Below are 14,561 nucleotides of genomic sequence, written 5' to 3'. Positions count from 1 at the left end.
TAAGGTTCCTTTTCCACCTCTCTTTTTAAGAAATCCTGGTTTTGCCTGTGGAAAAATCCCCATTTTTATCTTTTATTCAGTAGCACACATGTTCCCTTTTGCACATCCCAAATGTATTCCTTCCTTTCAGGTAGATCCAAAAATTATTACAGACTTTCGATACAGATATTGTAGAAAATGTGAAGCATGTAAGAGCACAGAATTTCACTCTACGGAAAGCTCTGTATTATTGCATTGTATCAGACCATGCCAAATGTCCAACACCACCACAATTAAACCATTCATATTGCTACCCAGTGCCTGGAGCAGAGCAGTGTGAAAACCCTTACTGTAAATAGTACCAGTTTCCAGCTGGTCCTCACCTTGAAGGTTCTTTCTTCAGCACAAAAAGGTCATAAAGAGGCACTTGCTCACTCCAGGAAAATAATTCAATATGACTAGTGTTCAGATTGACATACCACTAATTTAGAAACTGAATTCCCTTTGGGCAAATATTGCAGAAAACTGGAGACAACTGGTGTTACCATGCATTTTGCATTTGCCACACATTGTTCAAAACTCCAGTTACTCCTTTAACCACAAATTGTCATAGAAAAAGTATTCCATCATTATCTATAGAAGAACTCAGGCTAAAGGTAGGAATTCACTCCTATTTACTCACTTTTGTGCTTTTCAAATAAGTGAGTATCATTCCATGTGTTCATATTAAAAAATCCCCAAGTATTTAGATTTTTTAGACATCTAAATTTCATGAATAATAAAATATTTTTGGATGCTTCTTTTTTCTCCAATAACTATTGTTTATAATTCAGTTTGCCATGTCTTGAAGCTATATTCAGAGTTTTCAACAGATTATTTAAACTGAAACATGGCAGAATTCACAGATGTGTATACCCCTAAGCATGCATAAAAAATCTCATTAGGAGCTATCTTCCATTGTGTTTGTGTCAACAGGTGATTTAAAATTAGGGGGGAAATGAAGCACAGGAGAAGGCTTATTTTCATTTTAGAGCAGTGTTACTGTGATTATCTTTGCAAATGGTTCCACACTGCAACTTTGGTCAAATTTTAAACAGAATATAAAATCAATGAAGATGATGTATGTAGACACATGAACTGTTCTTAAATATTTCTTCTGACAGCAAGTTTCTTTTGAATGGGAATCAGAATCAATACACTTCTATTACCAATGCAACAGTGAAGTATCCATTCATTAACATCATGTCTAGCTCCTACTTTCTGGTCAATGGATAATGAGGAGTTTGATTTCTTTAAACCAAATGTCAAATGCCTGGTTACAGAATCCTTGCATAATATTTAAAGGTAATTCTAAAGTCTCTTAAAAAATATTGGCAAGTTAGAATACACTTTTAATAAGCAGATTGAGGCCCGAAGTATTCTGATGTACTTTTATTTAAAATAATCTTCCTACAGAAGTATAGAGTTCTTTAGCAAAGTCAGGCCACCACCTGTTGCACAGCCATCTTCAGTAACATAATAAATTTCATCTTCTCTGTTCCTCTGGTGATAAGCACTGCTGGCTGATAACTGCTCTGCTTATGAACACAAATGCTGTTTTGACCACGAATGCAATTTCCAAGCAGCTAAGACACAGCTTTACTGAAAAGGAAATCACCTTTCCTTCAACAAAGCCAGTTTCTTCTAAACTTTTACAGATGGATGTAATTCCATGCACAGTCATTAGATCCAGAAACTTCTCAGTATGAGAACCAAAAGTTGCTTAATGACACATTACAAGTTGATTTGTGATGCTCTGCATGCAGTTTGCTTTTTAGGACTTTGGGGGCTGCTTCCTCTTCCGAAGGCAATGTGTTCAAGATGTGGGATGTCTGGTTCCCAGCACTGCCTCTACCTGCTGGATGTCATTATTCACTGAAGATTTATGTTCAGCTTCAAATCGAAGGCAAGTTTCACACTCTAAGTAGGGATGCCCACAAACATATTGTTCTTTGGAGAACAACTCTCTGGCTCCATAGATATAACTTGGACAGAGTAGTTATGTTCTTCTGCAGCCCATGCCCGATCCAGATCCACAAGTCCCATACACTGCTTTCCTAAAATGAAAGCAAGGGAGAGCACAGAAACTCAAAATGCTGAAACATTATCAGAAACGTGTATGTAACTATTCAATGTTAGGAAAACACATCAGTAAGCCATCTAAAAAATAAGTTCCAAATCTTCTTAACCTGGTTTATGTTCCAAATCACATCTGTGACCTGTAACCCTCATTTAGCAAAGACCTTGAGGAGATCATTAACTCTTTATATATGGAGAAAGGCACGACTATTTAAAAGTATTCTCAAAACTTACATAAAAAATGTGTTTCAATGTAAATAGGAAGAAGAAAAATGCCTGGTTCACCCCTTAGCTCCCTGAATTGCCATACTTTTACTCCCTTTATAACCACAACTGTTTTCCTCCTGTACTTTCACCTAAAATCTGAAAATCTCTGGTTATTGAATGTAAACAACAGACTAAAGTACCAAAAAGTGATTCAGTGTAATTGATTTGAGACATATTAGTGTAACTACTTATAAGCAAACATAAAATTGGTAATGCAAAATAAGCTTATTCCAGATTTACCTGCAGAAAACACCAGGAAGGACAGAGGGTTTTTTTCTGCCTATAAGTTTTTTATTATGATACAGCCATGACAAGATGTTGAGACCATTTGTCTTTACTCATTTACTCATTATAATTTATTATTATGTTCTGAAATACCAAATTGACTCATCAGATTGCATCTTCAGCAGCTTGAAACTCTATTGCAAGAAAAATTTAATGTTACTTTGAAATGTTTTATCACTAATAGTTACAGTCTCAAGTCAACAGGGCACAATCCTGCTTCAGTATCAAACACAATGATTCTACCTCTTCCCTTGTTCCTGACAGAATTGTATAGTTAAATGTATTTGGGATCTGAGATGAAGAGACAGGAGCACATCCTGTTTACCTTCGGAATAGGAGTCTGGCATTCCAAACTACCCTCTGGAACAGCTTACCTCTCTTCCCTGAATATATAAAGAGCATTTGTGCCTCTATCATTACCAGCCCTGTTATGCACCCTGCTCAGGTGCCCACAGAAGTTTTGGGCAGGTGGCACCAACACACCCTGCAGTGTCCTTGTATTTCAGAGCAGCTGAAATCACAATTTAATGCAGTGCTCAGTCCAACCTACTCTGTCTATCCACAGTGAGCCCATGGCCAGAAGGAACTATCTTCTCCTTCTCAGCTAGGTACCTTAGTTACAAAAGAATTTCACTGTTTTGAATTCACCAACATTATGACATTTGGACTCGGTTCTGTTGGTGGCTTGAGATTTGAGAGGGGTAATAATTGGGTTGGAGACAATTTAAAGATACAATAATAAGGGAGGGCCTGAAAAAGATCTTCTCAACTCAGTCCTGTATGGATTTGTATGTTGCAGGGAGAAATTACCAGTTTATATAACCAACCAGGACAGAACTCTGCGAATTACCTTTTGCAGCCCTATCCTCCCACATTTGTGGTTTCATAGAAAATCACCTTCTGTGGCTGGCTGAACAGAATGGCCACAGACTCCAATATTATTATTACAAGTGCACACACTGTTAGGGCAAAACACCTTAAAGTTACATTTGCAGAAAAAACCACAGCAGTTTCAGACACTGAGAACAGATAGAAGTTACCATCTCTCAAAATAAAAATATTTGGGTCCTATTTCAATTTTCAGTCCACAACCTTGGGTCCAACACTAGTAAGTGAATACTGACCTTTTAAATTTTTTTTTAAAAATAATGTGATGACGACAAAAGAGACTGACAAATGTATTGTGAGCTTTTATACAGGATCTCTACTATTTTCTTTTTGTGCAGCAAGTATAAGAAATACTCTCAATTCTTCAAATTAAGCTTTATAAAAACATTATGCTTATTATCTAGTACTGCTTTAACATACTTTGTAAATGTTTCTTCAAAGCCAATAAAGCTGAGTTATGTCCTTAGAGTTCCTAGCTCCTTCTGCCTTTTCTGACCTGGAAGTTAGTTTACAGTTTCCATCTGAACAATAATACCAGACAGTAAAATGCAAACTCTCTCTTTAATACTGATGATTTTTGAAGAAGAAAAACATTTATATAGCAAGAAGAGAACAGAAAGAGGTGAAATGCGAGTGAACTTAATTTTTTCAACTGTTAGCTGAAGACATCTACTTAATGCCCCATTTATAAATGTCCTACTTCTTCTTTTATGTATCAAGGTAAAACCATCACTAAGATGGTTTGCACAACAGCTGGAGAAATTCATACCAACTAGCCTACGTTCAGGTGGAAGTTGAACAGCTGTCTGATCTGCAAATCTGCAAAGGATCATGTGCTCCTATAAAAAAGACAAAAAAAAAAAAAAAAGATTAATCAAGAAAAAACTGATTAAATGCTTAAAAGTATCAGAAATGCTACCACGCTGAAGACAGTATTTCTAACAAAAAAGTCCACTTCTGTGGAAATCTCTATTTTTATATTGCAAATATGTGTGTAAGTCAAGTGTTTGTAATCACTGCCTCATTTCTCCTCATGAGTATTTGCTTCTTGCTAAACTTTCTAAATCTTTGAATGGGCTGCAATATATACAAGACAGAATTCTTCAAAGACAACCTGCAGGTAAATTTTGCCTTTAATAGCTGATGAGCAACACAGCCATCTTTTAGCAGCCTCCCTGCATTAATAAGCAGGCAAGACAAAATTATTTAACAGTTGACTTGAACATTTCTCCCAAGCAGTGATTTTGAATTCCAGCATAGACTGGTGGGTCAAACTTTCTCTGCCCTGCCAAAACCATTCAGATCCTAAAGGCAAAAAATACCTGGCTGTGAATAGGAAAGTTTTCTCCATCAAAAGGGGCACAATTTACTTTCAAACTACCCCTGTCCCATTAAAATTTTCTGCAGAGACTTCCACAGAGAGAGCAATTTCATCTAAGGATAGTCTAGATTCTTTCAGTATTCTGAACTAAGGATACTTCCTCCAGCTTTTTTTTAGAGGGCCATAAACATCCAAGTCTTCACTCCACAAAAAACCTTCATATTAAATCAAGATGGTAATTCCTCCAGTACACTCCATCCAATTCATAAATAGAGACCTGTCTGCAAGAAGCTTTCCCATATTCCCATATATTATAAAATAAAATATTATCACCACTTGATACACAAATATTACTCATTTAAATATAATATCTTGATGCAAGGATATTTGTTCCCTAGTACAGATCATTGACATGAAGGTTTCCAGCTCACGGCTTCATAAGAAACACAGAAGGAAAATAAGAACATAACAAATTTAGGCATTAAACATGTCACACCCAGTCAGTTCAGTTCAAATGGGGCTATTCTTGTAGTACAAAAGAGTTGAAAATGTTAAACCCAGACTACTGAAGCACAGAGAAGAAGGGGTGCCATGGACAATGTGGCCACAGTTAGGAGAGAAGCAGCAGTGCCAGGCAGCCTGGGGAGAAAAAGAGGGATTTGGAGGAGAGGGAGAGGATCCACGTTAGCACACAACTCCTCACCAGCCTTCAGGCACCCAATACAACTTGGCTCTTTGCAACAGCAAGTTTTCAGCTCTTTGGACCAGACCAGAGCCAAACTAAGTCGTGTCACTTAACCTGAAAATCCAGACTGACTCCAATCCTTGGCTTCTTACAGAGTGCTTCAAAAAGATAAACTATAGCCTGTTACAACTACATTGCTTCCCCCCTGACACAGTGACTAAATTGTCATATTCCTGTTGGCTGAAATAAAATAATGATTTCTAAAATAATGATTAGAAACTTCCCAAAGTGTGCATAAATAGTTAACTTGTTTACTGGAACACCCACATGTTCAAGTCCTATTAAATTTCCAAAGCTGTATTTGCAAATTTAGACAGTTCTACTTTCCAATTCTCCTTGTACCTTGACAGAGTCTCAAAACATATCATAGTAGAAATCTACAGCTATCCTAACCTTATTCCTTGCAACTATAAACTAATGAATTACAGCATAATGTTCTCATCAAAAAAGTTTTGGAAATGCCAGACTTCTGGATGTCTTTTTACATCTCACTAAAATGAAAGATAAGAGAAATTAATTTAAAATGGGAAGTGGAGTGGGTGACACAGACAATGTCTGGCTAACACATGGCAACTCTGGCTGCTAGCCAATAGCCTGTAAGAATTTATTAATATGAAATATAAAAACGCATATAGCTAGATGCATAACAAAAGTTATTTATAACTAGGATTATCTGAGGCACCAACCAGCCTAGACCAATTGTATAGCCTCTTACATTACTAAGCACAGCAATATGTTTTAGCCTTATCTTTGACTCCTGTGCCCTTCTGCAACACAAATAATAAAATTCTGGAGCTTCTACAGTATTGACAAACCCCATGATTTACATCTCCAAGGATTAACAGATTAAGAAAAAATTCACTGAGTTGCAATGAAAATATACATACTATCCTAATCCAGGCAACCTGGACTTTATAATTGATGCCACCTCTCTCTGTATTGTCAGCAGGTTTAATAATGCTGTAAATATTTTTTTTCTGAACTGAAACCTGAGTTCTTTGAGATTATGTCTTAGAGACGTTGAAAGTAACATTAATCGTGGGAAAAATATAATGGCAGTTCCAAATCCATCATGTGGCTTTTGGCATCTCAATCTTTGGGCATTTATTACCTGATAACTGAACTTCCCTTATAAGATGGCTGTAGATTTTCTGAATTTTTAAAACTCCCTCTAATTTATGGATTAAAATGAATAATCTCTATTTTCCTGCTACATACATTATCTTTGCACTGCCAGCTGTTCTCAAAAGCATTTGGATATTAGAAATATCCTCCTTTATTTCCATATTTCTGTTACAAATAATTATTCTGCACCTCCAAAAATCATTTGTATATTGTAAAAGCCAAGAATCCTGTCTAGGATTTGAGCTGTAAATATAGTAAAGTTTCTATATAATTTTGCTTCTTTCTAAAAGAAACATGGTCTTTCCATACCACATTAGGCGCCCTCTAACCTTCAGATTTTGGGTTGCTCATCACAAACTACCTCTCTGCTCTTGCCCTTTTCCACTCTCCTTTCACTCTGGCTGATCAGTATGCTTCAGTGATAATTTCTCCCACATTTATCTCAGATTATCTCCACAGACCTCAGCTGCTCAGAGTCAAAACACACTTTAATATTTTAGAAATAATTTGGAACAACATTTTAAAAACTGTATAAAATAAAAATACTGTATTAAATTCTCGCAGATCTGTTTAAGATCTTCCTACTTACTGTGTCCAATGTTTTAGACATAAATTAGAACAAGGAATCCAATGTTTATTACAACAGTTGTATTTAACACCTAAACAAATTGGTATCCTGTAGTTTCTAAGTGATACAAGTTGAAGTACCTTAGGAATGGTTCACTTATCTATTTTGACAATTTTTTTTAATTAATTTTTTTTTTTTTTTTTTTTTTGTGGAGAAACTATTTAATTTTATTGAAGGAAAAAACTGTTTAAAATAAATGGTGGAGAGAAAACACAATGACAGCCGCACTAATAATGAACATTTCACATAACACATGCCCCTCCTTGGAATTAGAAGATAACCACCTATATTTAATTTGATAAGAAGACCCAGAGAAATACAGGACACTGCACATAAACATCTTCCCTCTGTCCTTTTACATACCTTGTAGGACAAAACTTCTTTGAACTGACGACTGAAAAAAAAATAGATCAATTCAATAACATCTAAAAACAGCAAAGGTAGAAAATAGAAGCAATCATTACATACTTGAATACATTTTAAAGAAAACAGCAATATCTGCATCATACAGAAAGGCATTTAAAAAATACCAAAACCCATTACAGTTCCAGGTTGCTAGAAAAATGTATTTACTGGTTTTTTTTCCTAGTATTAATAAAAATTAGCTTTTTAAATCTTTATAAATGCTAACACATACTTACTGTGGTTTTCTCAGTGTCACACAAACATTTTACATATATTTAATAATACACACATACATTTTGTTTGTATCACAAAGCTAAAGGGTCTTTACAATGGAATTGAGTACAGAACACAACTACTACGGGGATATGGCCAGGCTATCATGATTTATGATCATGTACGATAAGAAAAAAAAGAAAAAACAAACCCTAAAATATAGCTCAAGATCATCTTGATAGTTTTTTCATAGTCTTATTAGGTAAGATTCAAAATTTTAGCAAATACAAACATTCTTGTAGCATCTACAGCAACAAAAGTTTTCAAAGTGATAAATTCCAGTCTTTGTGCTCTAAAAACTTAGCTGATCAAAAGTTGAACATTAACCAGCCAATTTTAAAACAAATCTACTGAGAAAAATTATATGCCTGCTAACTTTAGATGGCTTGGAATTTTATTGCCTCTTCATTAGAAGACTTATTTGTTTCATTGTGTCACAAGAGAAAACAAAAGGGACACACTCAAAGAGATGGAGGTATCAAATTGGCTAAGAAAGTACAGCTAAATGCAAAAGTTATCAAACTGAGAAGTTATAAATAATTACTTTATATGCACTTCTGTGCCAGAACACTTTGATATTATAGAAAAGTATGAAAAATATTTCACATGGATGCACAGTATCTTTTTAGTTTTGTTGATTCCTTTTAAGACTGAAAATTTAAGTTTCTTATTTTAGCAAATATATACTTAAGTCATATATGCAATTCCTAGTAGAATTAAATCTAATTCATCTTGGACATCCAAAATGCAAAGCTCAATTTTATGAAGGAAAAAAAAAAAGCCAACCAAAACACAACCCTTTTTCTCCACCTAGCTCTGACTCAGAAGGCTGTTTAACCTCTTATCTTCTGCCACTTTATCTTTTACATTTTATTTATATCAAAGGCATTAAAATTCTTAAGCATAAGATATAGTAGTATCTCCCACAGGGTGGATTTGAAGACAAAATATGTACACAATCCACTGAAAAAAATATTAAAAATATGAACTGAAACTCAGGAGAGCTTATCTACTTAATAAATCAAAGGAGTTCCACAAGCAGTAAACTGTGGTATAAGGCAGACCCATTTCTTTAAACTGACTGCTTGTATCCTCCTCCAACATTAAAATGTCAATTCCCCTTTCTAGAGTAATTTTCATGAGTTTTCTATCAACTTAGTGATTTTAAGGTAGAAGGTCTGCATATTAGATATTGCATCTACTATGCTATAAAGTCATCTGAACTGTGAATATACAGATCCAGAAAAAAAATCCAGGAATTACGAATGTGCCTGTGAGGATGTGATGACAAAGAGGAGGAAACTGTTTCACTGTAAGTGTGAATCAACTCAGCCTAGTCACTCACAATAACCCTCAAGTGATTAATTCCATACTCTTTTAGGATTTTATTCCCTCACTTGAGCTGATATTTTAGGGCTTATCTTGCAAGCTTTAGTTTACCTTCGTGGATATTTGACCTTGACTGTGTTTTGAATGAAGCCGTAGCAGCAGGGGGAGATGACAAAGGCTGCCCGTGCCCTGAGGCAGTGCTCAATCACCATGTCTGTGGCCACCCCGCAGGCGTGCAGGGCCACCTACAGCAGGAAAACCACCAAGGAAACAGAAAATTCATCATTGCAACATTCTAAATACAATCCAGCATTTTTTTGGTTGACTGAGTTTATTAAATGCATGAGGAAGTTTTTGCAACTAACTCTTACATCAAAGGCCTGGTCCTTAATTCTCCAGTTTTTCACTCCTCTCCTTCATATCTAGGAAAATTTATGGTTTATTTAATTAACAAAGAATCAACACTGAAGAAGGGTCACTCACCAAAAGCACTCAAAAGGCAGGTGCACTTAATTGCGATATCAAATAAACTAAAAACAAATCTCTAGAAAAATAGCAGTTGTGGAATACATAGTAACAGAAAAACTATGTGGTGATTAATCAAAAGTTTCTGTCAAGCAAAATGGACTTAGAAATACAAAGAACTATGTCAAAACTGGATTTCAACTAAGCAGTAAGAGAAGAAACAGATCTACCTCAAGGTCTCATTTAAAGGAAAAAAATGTGCATAAATTTAGATAATTTGATTTTCAAGTACTGAGTAAAACCTACAGGAAGCAAACACTGGAGCCAGGGGAAGCATCAAATACAACTTGCCCTCCTTTAATTTCTTTCCCTCTCCTTATTCTTTTATTTCTCTTTCTTAGTGAGGGGCTCTTCCACTAAAGCTAAAATAACATTTGATCACAACTACCTGCGAGCACTGACATGTTTGGACAACACACAGGTTGCACTCAAATTCTTCCTGCTCTCCTAGAGAAAAGCAAATTACTTCAGTACTCAATGTACTGCAAGGGAACACAGGCAGCTCTCTCCTCTCTCTACCTGGGATGCCAAATGCACCACTGAAATGGGGCATTACCTCCTCTTCCTCCTCCCATGTGCTCAGTACCTCAAGGAGCAGGCCTGGTGCATACTTAAAATAAGGACGTTTTTGAGGCACAGTTTTGATTTTATGCAGCAGTGTGGATTTATAAAACTACATTGTTTGCTTTGCTTTTTGTTCACACAAAACAATTGTACATTTAGAGAAGAGCTTTAAGACTGCACAGCTCAGATTTCAGGGTTCAAAGCTGTTTTTCAAGGTAGAGCAACTGGGAGATAAAAACTTTGCTCTCAGATATAGATTTAAACAAAGTCTCTTTTGTTTCCAGTCTCCTTACTGTAAGCTCAGTTGAGGAGACCATTAATCATCAACTGAGCTGTAACTGCATACAGATGGAAACAAATATAAGCCAGAACATTAAAAAATTAACAAGAAAATAATTTTACAATGAAATTTTCTACTCATATGAATTTAACAACAAAACTAAAACTAGTTTAACATCAGAAATAGATTCTTAATATCTAGCTATCAGATTATCATGGAATGTAATTATTTCTCATCTATCCAAGTAGAAAACAAAGCTCTCTGCTTTGCTTGCAGAAAAAGAGACATTAAAACAGCAGCAGATAAACCAGGAGCTTTGCTAAGCCTGTATGACTGGTTATACCAAATAATTTTTTCTTTGGCTTTCTGAGAACCTATCTAATTAAGAAAAAGTCCCAAATAAAATTAAAGACAAAGCTTTCTAAGGATACCCTATATATTGAACTCACTATCTGAAACAAAATAAATTGTGAAGACTAATGCAGATATTTGGAAATGAAGGCCTGGAAAAGAATTTCCAAGTGAACTCTTCTAACATATACTTTGATATCTCCCTTGTCACAAAACTTGAAAGAAAGAATATAATACTTATTTTATTAAATAAAAACTTCACAGGGTTAACATTGTATTAAACCTTTAAAATAGGCTCCAAGAAATTTAGACAGGAATTCCAATGACCACGAAATTGGAGATTCATTTCAGAAAACAACTATTAAACATTTCACACACACAATTCAGTGTATTATTCATGAGATCCTGATATTTTGAAATAACTCTCTAGTTCACCCACTGAGATTTATGACAATTTTGCACAGAAAATAAAGACAGAGAATTGGAAATTTACACTTGGAAGGGCTGGGCTAAAATAATTTATTCTCTCCTCTTTCTCCTGAATTACATTTCTTTTCCTTTCTTAAATAAACCAACCAAACAGTTAAACAGCACTGTTCATGTACCATAAACCTTCAGTGTTACCATCCTTAGCTACAGTAAAAACAGGCTTTTAGATGGATGATTTAAAGTACAGCCAGTCTTGCATGGAAAGCTTGCACCTTGCCACAGAGGTTCATATTCTATTAACAGCATAAAAAACTAGATGACAGGAATATTTACAAAGCTACAAAATACTATTTATGCCTTATTTTTCACTAGGTCTGCAAAATTCTAGACAGGACATTAATCTCTTTTACTTTTATGGTCTGTAAGGACATACAGAATTTTATTCTCTCATGTACATCAGTTGTTTTAAGAATATTTCATCAAACACTGAAGTTTTGAAGTGGAAAAGTTATAATCACTTACCCCAATATTAAAAGCCCCATTAAAATAGTCCAAATTTGCTTGAATGAACCAAATGTTGTTTAAACCTAGTTCATCACTTCTGTCTTTAGCACGGATCAGAGACAACTCCTTATTTTCTATGAGTACCACCTAGATTTCACACACAGGAGAAAGTAAGGCAAAATAATACTGAGAAATCAAAGTACAACATTACCAATCAGAAAATTTTGCAGTTTGTTGAGAAAACCTCTGCTTTCTTGTGGCAGAGTCTGAGATCTATAAAATTATTAGCTGGAAACCCAGGAACATTTAATGTGAAGGCATTTAATGCTTGCCAATATTAATCAGCTTGAAAATATTTTATATTTTCCTAAAATTTTTGTCTTCTCTGGAAAGTACCACACACATTTGAGGATTATGCTAAAAAATTTTCATGTTTCAAAACGAAGTCCTCTGCTGAGACAACTGTGACTTCTATGTATCCTCTCTACATACACATCTTTTTAAGATGATTACCAGAAATCTTTTTATTGAGAATTTACCTGACATGATGGCATCATATAAGCAAGAACAATTCCAACATGGCCCTGTGAAAACAAAAACAAACAACAAAATCTGAGTCACTTTTCAGTGTTCCCTGTTGTTTACTCATTACATGATAAGCATCCCCATACCAATGAGAGAACCTTTGAAAGCAGCTAAAATTTCAACATTGGCACTACTGCTTTACTTTGTGGCAGCAACCACCTAGAACTGCAAAGGTGAAAGCTGAAAGAAATTGCACCACATAAACAAAAATATACATTACCCCTCCACTGCAAAAATCCACAATCAAATCTCCAGGTTTGGCAAGCTTTGTCACTGCTGCTACCAAATTATTCAGCTGCTGCTGCTTCCTGAGAGCCCGGTCTCTAGACATCTTTCCTGGGGATGACAGAGAAAATGCCTAAGTAGTCATCAGCAGTTCTCAACACTGACAATTTTATATGGGTAACTGCAAAGCACTGCAAATGCAATTTATAGCTGAGATGAAAAATTACTGGAACACTTGGGCATTTTAATCCACTTCAAGCTAAATTCACATTTAACATATTAAATATTTGAAAATTAAATAGAACCTTCTCCAAAATTAACTTTCTACTTGTTGCTGTTAATGTATCCTTAGGAACAAACTCATATAAACGTAATGTAAAGCAATCGACGTCACGCAAGCTCCTAATTTTCCTCCAATCCTGTGATTCATGCCCAGAGACAGAGTTCAAACACATTCACAGTAAGGTTGCCAAAATAAATCCTCATTTACTGTATCTACATAAGCTGTCCTTAAGCATCTTGATTTTAAAACTTGTACTCTTTCTACTGTCAATTTTTATTTTTCATAATAACTGGCCCTATTCATTTAAATGACTTGCATGTGCAAGGAGGTACTGCTCAAAGTGACTATTTCTACATAGTAAAGCCTGGCTTTCCATCACACCTATAACAACCAGAACTCGAAAAACTATTAATTTATTTCAAATGTGCTTGGTAAAGTCCAGCATAGAGTTGCTTCAGATATAATGAATTTGTTGAGTCAGCACGAGCTGAGTGCTGACAGACCTACTAAAGACTCCTTTTGCTTGTTCAGAAGGCAGAGTTTGACACAGATATTGACAGCCCAACTTCACAATAAGAAGAAAATACTGAAACAACTCTTTAGTATTAAGTACAACTCCTCCTGTAAACACCATCAAATTTTCATACTGTGCAAAATTAGCAAATAGATTCTAGGATCCCTAAAAATCAAAAAGTAAAATAGTAACAGGTTTCATCAACAAAAACAGATCCACTACTTAGTATTCAGTTAGTCAACCTCATGAGTATTAAATTAATAAGAAAAATAATCAAAAACTCTAGCAATTAACTCTTCATGGTTACCAACCATGAGGTTCATCCTCCTTTACTGTGCAGACAATAAGTAGCAAATACTACCTTGATAGATGGATAAAATCAAGCTTGGATCAATAGGTCTTTTGCCTGTTCTACCTCTGTATTTTGAGCTTGGTAGCCAGAATTACAGAAACACAGCAAGTTGTGATGTAGCATGTAGAGAATGTTAGTTAGCATGGCTAACAAGTCCTTCATTATAGCAAACATGCAATAATGCATCTAAAAATACTACAGTTCACTTTGCATTTCACAAGCTCTGTAATAGTAAACAATGTTAATTGCTATCTTCAAGAAGCGTAAGAAAAAAAGTAGTTTGAAATGTAGCCCTACAAGGCAAAACACTGAAGAACTTTACAATTTTATACCATCCACTGAAAGGCTCCCATAAAATTATTTGCTCCCTTCATGAGAACCCAACTAACGGATTGCCATACAGTCCCAGAAAAATTAATTTTCAATAAATGGTCACAATAAAAATATTTTATTTGGTTTCATAAATCCAACATTACTGTTAATTCAGCCCACGTCAAGCAGAACTTTAAAGTTTCTGTGGCATTCAGAGGTCTTGCACTTTGACACAAATAACTTTCCAGGAGGCAAAGCCCCCTTTATTTTTGTA

The 14,561-nt window shown here is 35.2% G+C and overlaps 1 protein-coding gene across 1 annotated transcript in view; it reads right to left on the bottom strand.

Moving 5' to 3' along the window:
• Positions 1–1,395: 1,395 nt before the first annotated feature.
• The window catches only part of GSTCD (glutathione S-transferase C-terminal domain containing), a 47,747-nt gene continuing 34,581 nt past the window's right edge, over positions 1,396–14,561 (bottom strand). Inside the window, exons 6-12 of the mRNA XM_056489589.1 lie at positions 12,822–12,937; positions 12,556–12,600; positions 12,035–12,163; positions 9,475–9,608; positions 7,720–7,750; positions 4,307–4,376; positions 1,396–2,075 (exon numbers count right to left, since the gene is read on the bottom strand). Coding sequence (XP_056345564.1) covers positions 1,939–2,075; positions 4,307–4,376; positions 7,720–7,750; positions 9,475–9,608; positions 12,035–12,163; positions 12,556–12,600; positions 12,822–12,937 — 662 coding nt within the window. The 3' untranslated portion in view covers positions 1,396–1,938. The remainder of the gene's footprint in view (positions 2,076–4,306; positions 4,377–7,719; positions 7,751–9,474; positions 9,609–12,034; positions 12,164–12,555; positions 12,601–12,821; positions 12,938–14,561) is intronic.

Source organism: Oenanthe melanoleuca, chromosome 4, assembly GCF_029582105.1.
Source record: "Oenanthe melanoleuca isolate GR-GAL-2019-014 chromosome 4, OMel1.0, whole genome shotgun sequence".
In the NCBI taxonomy this organism is placed as follows: domain Eukaryota; kingdom Metazoa; phylum Chordata; class Aves; order Passeriformes; family Muscicapidae; genus Oenanthe; species Oenanthe melanoleuca.
The sequence above is the reverse complement of the archived record's forward strand: the minus strand, read 5'-3'. Positions and strand labels throughout refer to the sequence as shown.